Source organism: Phascolarctos cinereus, unplaced genomic scaffold (genome assembly GCF_003287225.1).
Source record: "Phascolarctos cinereus isolate Bilbo 61053 unplaced genomic scaffold, phaCin_HiC Scaffold_5;HRSCAF=322, whole genome shotgun sequence".
Classification (NCBI taxonomy): domain Eukaryota; kingdom Metazoa; phylum Chordata; class Mammalia; order Diprotodontia; family Phascolarctidae; genus Phascolarctos; species Phascolarctos cinereus.
This window is the reverse complement of record NW_027555958.1, coordinates 116,560,022-116,575,296: the sequence shown is the minus strand read 5'-3', so window position 1 is coordinate 116,575,296 and position 15,275 is coordinate 116,560,022. Positions and strand designations below refer to the sequence as shown.

Genomic DNA, 15,275 nt, shown 5'->3' with positions numbered 1-15,275 from the left:
CAAAGTTATAGACCTTAGAGCAATGAATTTCTTTAAGCAGAGATCCAGTTGCCCTACATATATCTATTTAGCAATATTTATTTATTCTGCCTCGTTGGCTAATGCCATGTTACACTAGGAATACTTAGCTTAGAAGTTGAAATGTATAAAAATATTTCATTTTATTTTCTTACAGCTCTTTCAGGAAAGAGTTAGTCTTATAACTCATTGGTTTGATCTGTGGACTGACAAGCAACGTAAAGAGTTTCTACTTGCAATATTGCAAAATTGCAGTCACTCACAACTAAAGTAAGTTTTAATAGGACATGCTTATTATCTTTTAAAGAAAGTAAAATATAGTAAGATGTTTATTTGAACTTAACAAGAATTATTTCTCTTTTCTTAAAAATAAAAAACCCCAAAGTAACCAACTTTGTAAACTATCTTTATGCAGAATCTTTCAGTGCACAACTACCTGATGAGAGAAAGATACTTTGAAAGGAACATTAACTCCCTCAGGCAGCAGAGATATACAGTTTAGAATTGGAAAGGGACCTTAGATATGGCCTAATATAATTCCTTCCTTTTATAGATAAGGCAACTGAAGCCCATTGAGGGAAAGTGACTTCTGTAAAGTGACACAGGGATTATCAGAGCAAGGATTTGAATCCAGGTGCTCTTTTTATGGTATTATGCTGTCTTACTTCAGTGCAGCAGGAATTTGCAAAAAGGCCTCAGTAATTTTCTCCCATTATACAATTGTGCTCCCTAGAACTATCAGGCTAATGTTGTATTTATTGTAATTAAGGCAAAACAGACAGCACATGAAATGCCTATGAAATAATGCCAATATCAGCATCTCTTATTAAAAGCATGACATGTAGCTGCCAATATTTGAAAACACCACCTTTTTCTTGACTCTTCTTCCCTGGCCTCTCCCTTCCCACCTCTTTCCCTTCTCTTTCTTTGTTGCTCACCATTCTGTACTCTTTCCCTGCCCCACTCTTCTCACAATCTATCTACTTTCTCTTTAATTCACTTACATTTCAAATCAATTCCTTCTCTTCCCTGTTCATATATTTTACCTCCCAATATTCCCCTGCATAATTCTGGGCACTCATATGCATTGGATGTTAATTTATTGTGACTGATTAGAGACAGACACCTGCTTGTCCATCTTCAAAGAGGCTGCTAAAATAAAGAACAAGAAAAATATCCAAATTATTGAATTTTTTAAACATATGTTTTATGATAAATCCTGGTTGTAATTTGTTTCCCTTACAGGTATTTTGTAATGTGCTATAATTTTATCCCATATCACAGATCAAGCAATTTTAGCTGCAACCACTTGAGGTCATTAGAGATCTTGTGGCATTTTTCAAGGAATAGCAATATTAGACCTGAAATTCTATCTTCAGGGAAACCTACATCATTTCGGTAGCATTTAGATTTTTCCTTTTGTAGGATAAAAATGACATCAATTTTGTAATTAGCCCATTTGGAAGGAAGAAAGTGCAAAGTACTGTGCTAATAACTAGGGATAGAAACAGAAAAGTAAGAAAATCTCTGTTTTTAAGGAGCTCACATTCTTAAAAGGGTATTTAGCTTCAAATCTCATGGGTCAGTGGCAAATCAGATGGTAATGCATCCTCTTTAGTGTTATTTCCTTTGATAAAACCATGTCGGCTGAACCATCAAATGGAGCCAATGATTTGCTGGTAAGAACTTTCTTTCCTGTAGCTATGGCTCCTGAGGAGGTAGGGATTGTAGCCCTTGGAGAGGTAGTTGCCAGGTCTCATATCCACAATGGTTGCTTCTCTAAATGATGACTTCGTGGCTGATGACATCTGTGGCTGGAAGCTAGGCTGGTTGTCTGAGAAACATTGCTATTCTTGGGTTCTTGGGCTCAGAAGTTGATGATAGTGGTGGTAGGGATGGTAGAACAATGCTCCACAAAGATTGTTCACCTTTATGATGACTATAGCTGTTGTACTACAAGCAGGGCCACTGGTCTAGGCTGTAGCTGCTATACTCAGGGCTCTAGGGGGCTCTAGGGTATGTGGTTCTACCCTACTGCCATTGAGGCCAAAGGGCAGGTAGTGGTCAAGGTGATTAACAGTGGTCTGACTCACTTGACACATACAATCCCCCATCTCTCCCTCAGAATGCCCTGCTTCTTCAGCTGGGTTGATTTCCTGCCTTGTTGGTGACAGTTGGTGCTGGGGGAGGAGAGGGATGGCAGGCCCTTTTCCACAAACACTGTTGTCCTCCCTTGGGCCATGGCTTTGGGACTGAGCTGAAAACAGGACCAGTGATCTTGGTGTGTTTACAATGCTGTGCCCTATTTGGTAGTAGTTGTATTTCCTCATGGAAGTATATACCCTTCAAAATTCAGTGAAATGTTTACTAAATTTTCTAGGTCAGATGTTGCCCTCAAAAACTGAGGTGTGTGTTGATATTAGTGAAAATTATGTGTGAATATTTGATGGCAAGATTTGGCTTGCTTGGCTTATCTTAAGTCACATGAGGCTAAAAGATTTTACTATATAACTTTAGGTTAACACTAGAACAATTCACACTAAGATTCTCAGGGATTGCTCACTGTACCAGTTCCTACTCACGCTATTAAGTTGGGTATTCAAAGTGTAACAGCTACTTCAAGTTATAGGGACAGCCCTGTGGATGGCTGCCCCTAATACTGTAGCTCCCAAGCCCCCGCCAATATGTTTCCCATTCATTATCAGCCAGTAGACTCAGATCTTAGAAGATATTTCCTCAAGTGACGCAGCAAGAATTGTAATTACAAAGAATGCACTCCCCTCATCCAGACTTGGGATATCCTTTCCCACCAAAACACATAGACCCCAGAGGCTGGAGTAGGAGGAGAAAGAGTGGCCATGAATGTAAAATATAGTAATAGTGAGGTACATAAATAGGGATGCTGATAGAGCAGGACTTCATTGTTCTTTCCTTCCTGGGGCATCCTCATGCACTCCACTGTGGGACAGGTGTCCATGTGAATGGACAAGTCTCTCTGTTGTTCACTTGGGCTGTTCCCTTGCAGGGCTCAGTATCTGTATTGGACAGTCTGATTCTCTATTGGGCTGAATCCTCACAGGTAACAAACAGTACCAAGGCAAGATTAGTGGATCTGAGGGACTCTTTGATAGGCAGGCGCAGCCTCTACTAGCTTCACTGCAGGCTCAGCTCTGTATGACTGGGTTTTTTCAGCTGGTATGCCACTAAGACTTTTCAGAAAAAATAGAGACACTTAGCCTAGAACTGGCAGAAGTCTTTCCAGTCCTGCTTCTTCAGGGCCTCTGATCTGAGTTTTATCATTTCCCAGGCAGGGAAGGGGAAAGGTATTACTTCTTTCAGAGGTTTCTGCCTGATCCAGAGCTAGGGACCTCATCTAGTTAGATTTCCCAGATTCCTGTTGGAATCTTATGAAAAATGAATGGCTTTAGAGAATGAATCCATTTTTCCCTTAGGGTCCATTGGAATTCAATGCCTTTTCATATTCATCTGAGTCACCTTGAATCTCAATTCCTTTAAAAAAAACATAGAATGCTTAATTTACACCTGAAAAGGCCTCACCCTAACATTTCATCTTTCTTTGCCTCTCATAAACTTTAACTTTGCTGAAGTCTAAAAGAGGCACACCCATATGTGCAGAGGCCCTGAACTTTTCTTGTGCCAGGAGGCTGTGTGATATCATGGAAGCAGGGGCTGGATATGGTGTTAGAGGAGCTGTGTCAGATCCCAGATCTGCTACCTACTCATCTGTGTGGCCTTTAACCAGACCTTTAACCTTGTTGGACCTCATCTAAAAATGAATGTTGGACTTTATGGTCTCTAAGGATCCTTGCAACTGTAAATCTATGATCCTATGGTTGAATTTTGATTAAACAGCAGAGGGAGAAAAAAGGATATAAAACTCGAAGTAAAATATTTCACTTCTTAGTAGTTCTAGTAGGAGATTTGTTCAAAGAGGAGGTTAAAACTAGGGGTGAACTCCAGCCAGCTCCTACCTGAGGAATGCCATTTGTTAAATTTTTGTTGTATTGTATAAATACAATTAGAAAATAAATGCTTCAAATGGGGCTTAATTTATTGTTTTGTTGATTGTTTAGACTTAATAAAGTGTTGGACAAAATGTTAATAATGCAAATTAAGCTTAAAAATGTGTCCTGCATACAGAACCATTTGTTAAACATTAACCAGCACATCCCTGGTTAAAACTATTGGGGAGAATGAGTTTTAGAATTTCTTATATAATCCATGCAGACACTGTCCCCATGAGTAAAAATCACCATTTATGTAAGCAATAGGAAAAAAGTCTTATTTGAAGGACTTATTTTATAAGTTACAATGTAAATAAACCAGGCTGTATTCTTATTACACACACAGAAATGTTCTATTGTCCAATATGATTATGATTATGATTATTATTTTGCTTATGACACACAAAATTAAAAGTACAGATAATTGATGTAGGAAAGATCACTGAGCAAGTTATTATAGTATGAGAAACATTCTTCCTCATGAAGCTTTAGGAACTAGATCTTTGAAAAGCATTTTAAAGAGGGTTTTGCTACTGTTTCTACCAGGTCAATTAACATGAAAAAATATACTGATGATGTGTGTACCAAAGGCATATCAAAATTGGCTTCTTTCCGATTTCCACTAAGAAGCCAACTCCAAAACTGTCAAGCTTGATACTTCCCCTATTCTGTGGCTCTTAAGACTGGAGGAGCAGGAGAAAGTTAGGTGGTTTTGGTCTGTCACACATGGAAGAACTTGTGCAAACTGGGTTCTCTGAGTCAGCCTCCTTGCTAAACTCGCAGAACGAGTTTTCATAAACTGTCAGGTAGTGGCGTGGTTCCTGACTACTCGTTATGCAAAGATCTCTTTTTTAAAGGCTAGTTATTTTCAGACAGGCAAGCTATTGTTTCCCTTAGGTGGGTGGGGGAACTTCAATATGACATTATTCCCTTCAGCAGATTTTGGGTAGGGTATTAACTGCACACCTTATTTAATAAATTCATTTCAACAATGGAGTGCAAGATCTGATTCTTTTTATGCCTGCTATGGCATCAGGTAGGAGGTGGCAAAAGACAGACATAAGAAATGGGGTAAAGGCACAGAGGACAACTTTGCATAGAGAATCGGCGCCAACATTAATGGCTGTGGGACCTATTGCCAACTACACACTCTTATTGTATGGTCATTCTGACCTCCGAACATTTTCATGCAGGTAAAATCTAGTTAAGATAAAAAAGTTTGAAACATTTAAATAAAAATGATTTCAATCAGATTAATATGAAAAATGCCCTTGAGTTATATTAAGTAGTGAATTAAAACTTGTTGATCTTTGAAAAAATAAAATGCCAATGGAAGAGCTTGGGGAAAGGATTACTTTTAAAAATATTGAGTATAATCATTAAGAAGAAGGTATCATTAAAAAGGCATCTCCAAGGATTATATGGAAAAGGAAAAGATAAGCCTGTTTCTTTTGTGTTATTGATAGTAGGAAGGGACAGGTGGGAGAGAGGGTGGTATGTGATGTGCTGATTGTATGCATAATGAACCAAAGAACCTCATGAGAATCATTTAAAAACATCCCTTTCTAAATCACTGCTCCAGATGTGTAGCTCTCCAAGTGGAGTGGGGAGAAGTGAGATTGTGACTAGGCATGGACAGAAGGTAGTTGGGCCAGGTAAAACACAGCCTTTTTTGAGAAGGAATTTCCTGAATTTCCATCAGGAGAAAGAACAAGAGAGCAAAGAGTTGGAAATTTTCAATAATAGTAAGATATAGGCATATGTAGAATTAAAAAAAGAAGTCCAATACATGTTTGCTATGTATATTTAACACCTGGGGTACCTCTTTTCTCATAAGTAGGTCTCTAAAAAATGTACCCAAAGTATGAAGTAGTCTGTGGGTCTGCATCTACTATTTACTTTTACTAATCCTCCAAAAGACTATTAATGAGTTCAAAACAAAGACTTTTAATAGAATAACATAGTAAGAAATGTAGCACAGATGTCCTTCCCATAAACGTAGGGCACACTCTCTCACAGGTTCATATACCATCAATGCATAGGGAACATACCTGGAGTGGTATACAAATAGGGGAAAACAAGATGGTAGAGTAAAGGCAGGGATTTGCTTAAGCTCTCCCCCAAACCCTTCCAAAAACCTATAAAAAATGACTCTAAACAAGTTCTAGAGCATCAGAACCCACAAAAAGATGGAGTGAAATAATTTCCAGCTCAAGATAACCCAGAAGGTCAATAGGAAAGGTCTATTGCACCAGGCTGAGAGAGGAGCACAGTCCAGTGCAAGCAGTGCCAGTACCGACTGGGCCCCAGCAAACCCAGAGCAGGCCTAGGGGACTAAATCACTGGCAGCTGTGGCAGTTTCCAGACTTCTCAAACCACAAACACCAAAGACAGCTTAGAAGGTCAGTAGGAAATGTCTGTTGGACCTGGGTGAGAGAGAAGCACAGTCCAACCCCAGCCCCAGCACAGCCCCTGGGCAGCGGCAGCTGCTTCCAGAGCTCTCAGCCCACAGATGGCAAGGGGATCACACAACTAATCAGAAGGTGATTACAGGGGTCTCTTTGCTGGCACTGAGGCAGGATTCTGTTGCTTTGCCCATACTTGGATCTGGGTCGCAGTCCTGGGGCAAGGAAGAGCACTGGCATAACAGAACTTGTGGCAGCAGTAAAGAGGCAACCCTCCTCATAGTTCCAGGGCAGAAAAGAGTACTTGTGGTCACTCATAGACCAGATCACAGGCCAGGAGAGCTGTAGACACCTCTCCTTAGCTCTTGGAAAAACTGAAAATTTACAGGTCTCTAGAAGTATCTCTGAAAACAGCTGCACAAAACCCCTGAAGCTTGGGACAGTACACCCTCCACACTGGCAGCAGAGCCCTATCTTAACAAAGAGTTAAAAAGTCAAGTAATTGGCTAGGAAAATGAGCAAACAATGGAAAAAAACTCAGACAATAGAAACTTACTTTTGGTGACACTCAGAAGAAGATAACAAAGTCAAAGCTCCTACAGCCAAAGCCTCCAAGAAAAATATGAATTGGTCTCACGCTGTGGAAGAGCTCAAAAAGGATTTTGAAAATTAAGTAAGAGAAGCAGAGGAAAAATTGGGAAGAGAAATGAGAGTGATGCAAGAAAATCATGAAATCATGCTAAAGGAGACCCCCTTCCCCCAAAAAATACTGAATAAAATAACATCTTAAAAAATAGACTAGACTAAATGGCAAAAGAGGTCCACAAAGCCAATGAGGAGAAGAATGCCTTAAAAAGCAGAATTGGCCAAATGGAAAATGAGGTCCAAAAGCTCACTGAAGACAATAATTCCTTCAAAATTAGAATAGAGCAAATGGAAGCTAATGACTCTGTGAAAAATCAGAAATTTAAAACAAAACCAGAAGTATGAAAAAATAGAAGACAATGTAAAATATCTCATTGGAAAAACAACTCACCTGGAGAACCAGGAGAAATCATTTAAAAATTATTGGACTACCGAAAAGCCATGATAAAAAAGAATCTAGACATCATCTTTCAAAAAATTATCAAGAAAAACTGCCCTGATGTTCTAGAGCCAGAGGGTAAAATAGACATTGAAATAATCCACCAATCACCTCCTGAAAGAGATCCCAAAAGGAAAACTCCCAGGAATATTATAGACAAATTTTCAAAGTTCCCAGGCCAAGGAGAAAATATTGCAAGCATCCAGAAAGAAACAATTCAAGTATTGTGGAACCCCAGTCAAGATAACACAAGCAGCTTCTATATTAAGGGATTAGAAGGCTTAGAATATGATATTCCAGAGGTCAAAGGAGCTAGGATTAAAACCAAGGATCATCTACCCAGCAAAATTGAGTATATAATGAATGAGGGGGGAAATTGACATTCAGTGATGTAGAGGAATTTAATGCATTCTTGAGGAAAAACCAGAGCTAAATAGAAAAATTGACTTTCAAACATAAGACTCAAGAGAAGCATGAAAAGGTAAACAGGAAAGAGAAATCACAAGGGACTTATTAAAGTTGAACTACTTACATTCCTACGTGGAAAGATGGTATTTGTAACTCATGAGACCTTCCTAATTATTAGGGTAGTTGGAGGGAATATATATAGACAGAGGGCATAGGGTGAGTTGAATATAAAGGGATGATATCTAAAAAATAAAATTAAGGGGTGAGAGAGGAATGTACTGGGAGAAAGAGAAAGGGAGAGGTAGAATGGGGTGAATTATCTCATATAAAAGAGGAAAGAAAAAGCTTTTACAATGGAGAGGAAGAGGGGGGAGGTGAGAGGGAATGAGTGAACCTTACTCTTATTGGATTGGGCTTAAGGAGGGAATAACATACGCACTCAAATGGTTATGGAAATCTATCTTACCCTACAGGAAAGTAGTGGGGAAAAAAGAATAAGGGGGGGTGTGAGAGAAGGGAGGGCAGATTAGGGGAGGGGGTAATCAGAAGTAAACACTTTTGAAGAGGGACAGGGTGAAAGGAGAGAATAGAATAAATGGAGGGCAGGATCGGATGGAGGGAAATATAGTTAGTCTTTCACAACATGACTATTATGGAAGTGTTTTGCATAACTACACATGTATAACCTATATTGAATTGCTTGACTTCTCAATGAGGGTGGGTGTGGAGGGAGGAAGGGAGAGAATTTGGAACTCAAAGTTTTAAAAATGAATGTTAAAAATTGTTTTTACATGTAACTGGGAAATAAGCTACACAGACAATGGGGTATAGAAATCTATCTTATCCTACAGGAAAATAGAATGGGAAGGAGATAAGAAAAGGGGGAGGGTGATAGAACGGTGGGCAGATTAGGGGTAGGGGTAATCAGAAGCAAAACACTTTTGAGGGGGAAGCTAGGTGGTGCAGTGGATAGAGCCCTGGCCTTGGAGTCAGGAGGACCTGAGTTCAAATCTGGCCTCAGACACCTAATACTCACTAGCTGTGTAACCCTAGTCAAGTCACTTAACCCCATTGCCTCATTAAAACACACACACACACACACACACACACACACACACACACACTTTTGAGGAGGGAGAGGGTGAAAGGAGAGAAAGAATAGAAAAAATGGAAATGGGGGAATAGGGTGGAGGGAAATACAGGTAACTCTGAAAAAAATTTTTCAAGTAAGTTTCTGTGATAAAGACCTCATTTCTCTAAAAAAAAAATTTATAACTATATTTCAATGCAATTGGTTTCTTTTGTTATCCTATTTTATTTTGTGCCTTTAAAAACACTGAGAAAGGGTCCATAGACTTCACCAGACTGCAAGAGAGATCCAGGACACAAAAAAGGTTAAGAACCCCTCCTCCAAGGCACATTTCAGAAAAACCTGAAAAGACTTACATGAACTGGTGCTGAGTGAAGTAAGCAGAACCAGGAGAATACTGTACAACAGTAACAGCAACATTGTATGATGACCAACTCTGATAGACTTGGTTCTTCTCAACAATACAATGATCTAAGACAATTCCAAAAGACTCATCATGGAAAATGCTACCCACATCAGAGAAAGAGCTATGGAGTCTGAATGCACATCAAAGCATACTATTTTTACTTTTTTTGTTTTTTTTCTTGTGATTTTCCCCCTTTGTTCTGATTCTTTTTCACATGACCAATGTGGAAATATGTTTAATGTGATTGTACATGTATAACCCATATCAGAATGCTTGCCATCTTGGGGAGGGAGGAGGGGAGGGAGAAAGAAAAAAAATGGAACTCAAAATCTTATAAAAGTGAATGTTGAGGGGGCAGCAAGGTGGCACAGTGGATAGAGCACTGACCCTGAATTCAGGAGGACCTGAGTTCAAATCCGGCCTCAGACACATAACACTTACTAGCTGTGTGACTCTGGGCAAGTCACTTAACCCCCATTGCCCAACCAAAAAGAAAAAAAGTGAATGTTGAAAACCAAAATAAATAAGTAAAAAATAGAGAAGACATGGGGAAGACAAAGCACATGGAAAGAGAGACAACTCACTCCTTTGATACCATAGGGACCCTCAGTGTCTTCTGATGATACCAATGTCCTGAGCACTCTGAGACTGAGCCCTACTGGGCTTACACCTGAGTGTTTCATAGTATTTCTATGTCTTCCAGCTAGGCATCTTGTCTTTGCAATCCTCTTCCTCTCCTTATGTTTTCACTGTTGTTGCCTGTAGGGTATAAGCATGAGTACTAAAATTCTACCTCTCCTCCATAAGACTAGGCAGTGGTCTCTGCCATCTCTATTTAAAGCTCAGAGGTTAAACTTCAACCCTTTCAGATATGCCCTCTTCAAACTTAGTCATTGGAGAGGAATAAAAATCTTCACTTAACTTTCTTTTCCTAGGCAGATATGTCTATCAGCTTCCAGAGTCTTAGCTCCCAAGGCCAAAACTCTTCAAAATATAGAGCAACCAACCAATTAATTGTAGCTCGCAGGAATATATAGTCCATCTGTTGAACTTTCTTGTTCCTGATAACATAATCAAATTCATGTCCCAAGACTATCTGATTTAGGGTTAGAAAGTCATTGTAACTGTCATTTAATTCTTTATGGGGAGCTTTTTCTCCCAAAACCCATTTAAGGCAATCTTGCCAAAGAAACCTCCACTAAAGGAGGGGAGAGGAAGAGGATGTGTGGACACTGGGATATGACGTAGCCTACCTTTCTCTCAAGATCTTTGGATTGACATACATATGAATCTAGCCAAGAGCAAGCTGAGTGAAAACTGTAAGGTCATTATCCTCTATCAAGCTTTTGAAATTCCTGTCTTTCTATGTATATATGGCTGGCAACAAACCCCTCAGGTTTATTTGGAGGGACCGTCAAGTGAGAGGCCAGTCCTTAGAGTATACTCATATTTGCCCTTCCTGGTGTGTACAGATATTACCTGACTGGTTTCAACCCAATATTTAGAACTTAGAGGAAATCTTTTTCCGTTCTTTAGTGACTAAAAGGCTAGCTCTGTGAACTGACCAAAAGCATCCTAATTGGCTGAGGAACCAGAAAGATTGATAACTCTGTAGTTGCTAAACTAGAACTGAATTTTGCATATAAAAGGGATGATCCCATCCCTTTTTGTTTCTTTTCTTCCTGGGTGCAAAGATTTATTTTTCCCTAGTCATAAGTGAATTAATATTCCAATCAGGAATTCTCAGATAACCAGGCCATCAGAATTATTAGTTTTCACCAGCAACTGGATTTGGCAGCAGAATCCACCAGAGTGATAGTGGCTGATAACAGAGGAAATGCCTGCAGATGAAAATGGAAAGACAATTCCCCTGAGAATGTTGTCAGCTTCAGGGATCACGATAACATAACATAACATAACAAAGAGGAATACTGGCTCTGGATTATATTGTTATCAATTCTTAGAGCCTAGAATACAATTACCCTAAAAGGAGTCTTATGAGGACTCCACAAAGGGAGAAAAAGACTTCTGGAGCCCTGATTCATGTGGTGCTCTTTGTTCCCTACACATGTGCCTCACTTTTAATTTTTAAATTTTGAGCCCACTCTCCCAAGGAATCTTGTATGTAAAAGGGGAGAGTGGCCCTCTGAGTTGGGGGAGAATGTTTTTGTAACTATTATTCTTGCTATACCTTCTCAGTAAATCCCTTTTCTTAAAAGCTAATAGAGATCTATTAGATGATTAATAATAGGGAACATACTGGATGGAACATACTATAGAAATGCCAGTCTCTCAAGGTTGCCCCAAGAACTCTGAGAGGAGCAATCATTACCCTATGGGGCCACAACCTGTCACTGCAAGTGGGAGTCAGAAGAGTAAGCCCAGAGAGGGTGCTACATTTATATACATACATACATACACACACACACACACACACACACATAAAATCTAGAGGCAGTTTTAGAAAAACAGGTCACCTTTACAATCAACCTTGGTATTTACCCCCTTCATTTCTTTCTGTTACCATTCTTCCTTAAATATCCTAGGCAGGACACTGTTTTCTCTTGTGAGTCAGTTATTTGTAACCTTGTTAAGTATTTGCATTTGTCTCTGTAATGGAAAACTAGGGGGCAATGGGACTAGACACTAAGAAATACATTATTTCATAGCAAGGAAAAGAGAGAAACCAATAACTAATTTGGTCTTGGGTCATTGACTTAGGTCAGGACAAATCCATCATAATCTAGCTGAATTTCTCACTTTTTATACCAATAGGATGATTCTATAATGCATAAAACAATGTTCTTAGGGCATATTTGACAGAGAGAAAGGAATTTTTATTTGGCTTTTTTCTTGTCAGAGAATTTTTTTGAAAGTAATTTATGTACTCTGATTATTCATTCTTTACTTCTTTCAAGGATTTTCATTCATTTGAGGCACTGTTTATACAAAGAACTTTAAATAGTAATAATATATTCTATTTACATAAGGTTTATATTTGTGTGTATCTTTGTATATATATATACATATAAATGTATGAATATATATATATGTATATACATACACACATATGTATGTATCATTCTGTTGAATACCCCTTCTCTCAGCTAAGAGTATTATTTGTAGTTAATTTAATGGATCTTTGAGACACGTTTTTAAGAGCAGACTTGCATCTCTACTAGATTCAGATTTCTTTTCATCATGTTGTTTTAACTGTTACAAGGGAGTGTGAATGAAGTTATTGCTTAAGAAGGAAACCTAAATGAGATGGAGCAAAATCTGAACTAAACCAAATATAGTGTTAAACATTAGAAGATCATCGCTTTCTTGCTGCCAAATATCATATTTTTAAAAAGTTTTGTTCATGTCTTATTTTTTATACCACAGACATTTCCTGATATTCTATAACCATCCACTCAGTACCTTCTTTTGTCACAAGGAAAAACAGTTAAGCAAAACCTATCGACACAATAAATTTGTTGGACATCATATTCAGTATACAGCATCTGTAAATCACACCTCTGTACTAGAAGGGAGGTGTGTTTTATTATTTGTCCTCCACAGTTAATAATATTGCTCATTGCTCTTAATCAGGATTCAGCTGCCTCTTAGGGTTGTTTTCATTTACATTATTGCCTTCACTGTGTATATTTTTACCCTGGTTCTACTTTTCTTTTTTGTATCAATTCATGCAAGTCTTCTCAAATTCCTTACATTTGCCATTTCTTAAAGTGAAACAATGTTCCATTACATTTATATACCACAATTTGTGGGCACAATATATGGGTACATACTTGGTTTCTTATTGTTTTTCCTATGACAAAAAGGGGGCTTCTATTAATATTTTGGTATGGCCAATGACCACATTTTAAAAACTTTATTTGGTACCTACCCTGCTTTGATACTGTTTCATCATCTTGAAAATTTGTTAATTGTGAATAAAAGCATGTGCTATTTGGTGAAGCATATGGTCAAGGATGTGAAAGAATGCAAGAAAAAAGTCTGTTTTTTAGTTCAACTGAAAATATTAAGAAAAAAATGTGTTTTCCAGCCTAAATCCCTTTGGACTTTCCCCTATTTTAGCACATGTAAGAGGCCAAAAATAAAAACTTTTCTTGGGGCAGCTAGGTGGTGCAGTAGATACAGCACTGGCCCTGAAGTCAGGAGGACCTGAGTTCCAATCCAGCCTCAGACCAAACATTTGATACTTACTAGCTATGTGACCCTAGGCAAGTTACTTAACCCCATTGCCTAAAAATAATAATTAAAAAAAAAACTTTTCTTAGGGAAATGGATTAAGGATGGACTCAAACCTTGAACAAAGAGTATCTCTTGTTTTAAGATCCTAGCCTTCCCTAGCCTAGGCACAGGAGATACAAAGACAAAAATGGAGAAGGGTCCCCAGCTTTAAAAATCCTATATTCTTCTGGAATTTCCCAATGTTGAACAACCAGTAAATGGCAAAGACAGGATTGAATTTGGATCTTTTGATACTGAATTCAGTGCACTTTATATGACATTGCATCTTTCTCCTTCTTTGACCACTCACATGTATGATGTGAATTCAGATTCTGTGAGTTCAGAATCTGAACCACTCATTTGTCACTCCATTATCTTTTGCCTTTCAAATGTTGTATTCAGTTCTGGGTACCATATTTTTTAAGAGGAACATTGATAACTAGAGAATGCTTAAGTGAAAGGATTAGAGATCATGTGATACGAAGGACTGAGATCATTTTCCTTGAAGACAAGATGACTAATTAGAGATGCTTTTCTGCATTTTTTTGGTGAGGTTTTTAATGTCCTAATGCAGGGTCAGTTTTGGTGAAGGTGGTATGTACAGTTGCGAAAAAGGTATACTCCTTTCTATTACCATTCAGTTTTCTCCACAGGCCTATCATATCCAACTTTTCTAAAATTCTATCCATTTCCTTAAACTTCTTTCTTATTTACTTTATGGTTAGATTTATCTGATTCTGAGAGGAGAAAGTTGAGGCTCTCCACTAGTACAGTTTTTTTAAATTTTATTTATTTTATTCTGAACTTAAGAAATAAAACAAGCATTTCCATAACAAAGTTGGACAGAAAAACAGAGGATTGCCCCTGAAATTGCTGATCCATTATGTACAACTTGCTAACCTTTCAAATATACAACAAAGTTATCATGTGCCTTTATTTTTTTCCTTTCCCCTCCATCCCAAAGTATTATTACACACAAATGTGCATGTGTATGTATATATGTATATGTTTCTACATATGTAAACACAAATATATATATATATATATATATATATATATATATATGTACACACACACACACACATACACACACACATATACATGTCAATTCTTTTTCTGGATTCAAACAGCTTCTCCAATCATAGGATCCTTGCAGTTAATTTGGCTGTTTATAATAGAATGACTTGGTTGCTCAAAGTTGTTTTTAAAATAATACAGCTGTTACTATATACAATGTTCTCTTGCTTTTGCTCATTTCACTCTTCATTATTTCATGGAAGTTTCTCCGTGCTTTTCTAAAATCATTGAGCTCATCATTCATTTCTTTTATTTTGGGGATGGGGTAAGCCAATCAGGGTTAAGTGACTTGCCCAGGATCACACAGCTAGTAAGTTTCAAGTGTCCGAGGACAGATTGAACTCAGGTCCTCCTGACTCCAAGCCTGTAGCTCTATCTACTGTACCACCTAGCTGCCCTGAGCTCATCATTTCTTATAGCACAGTAATATTCCATCATGAACATATATCACAGTTTGTTTAACCTTTCCCCAGTTGATGGGCACACCTGCATTTTTTGCCACCACAAAAAGAGCTACTTTAAA

At 38.2% G+C, this 15,275-nt stretch overlaps 1 protein-coding gene across 3 annotated transcripts in view; it reads left to right on the top strand.

Moving 5' to 3' along the window:
- Window positions 1-15,275, top strand: part of ECT2L (epithelial cell transforming 2 like) — a 97,082-nt gene that overhangs the window by 449 nt on the left and 81,358 nt on the right. For all 3 annotated transcript variants that reach the window (XM_078155105.1, XM_078155106.1, XM_020973734.2), the window contains exon 2: window positions 176-288. In XM_078155105.1, coding sequence (XP_078011231.1) covers window positions 176-288 — 113 coding nt within the window. The remainder of the gene's footprint in view (window positions 1-175; window positions 289-15,275) is intronic.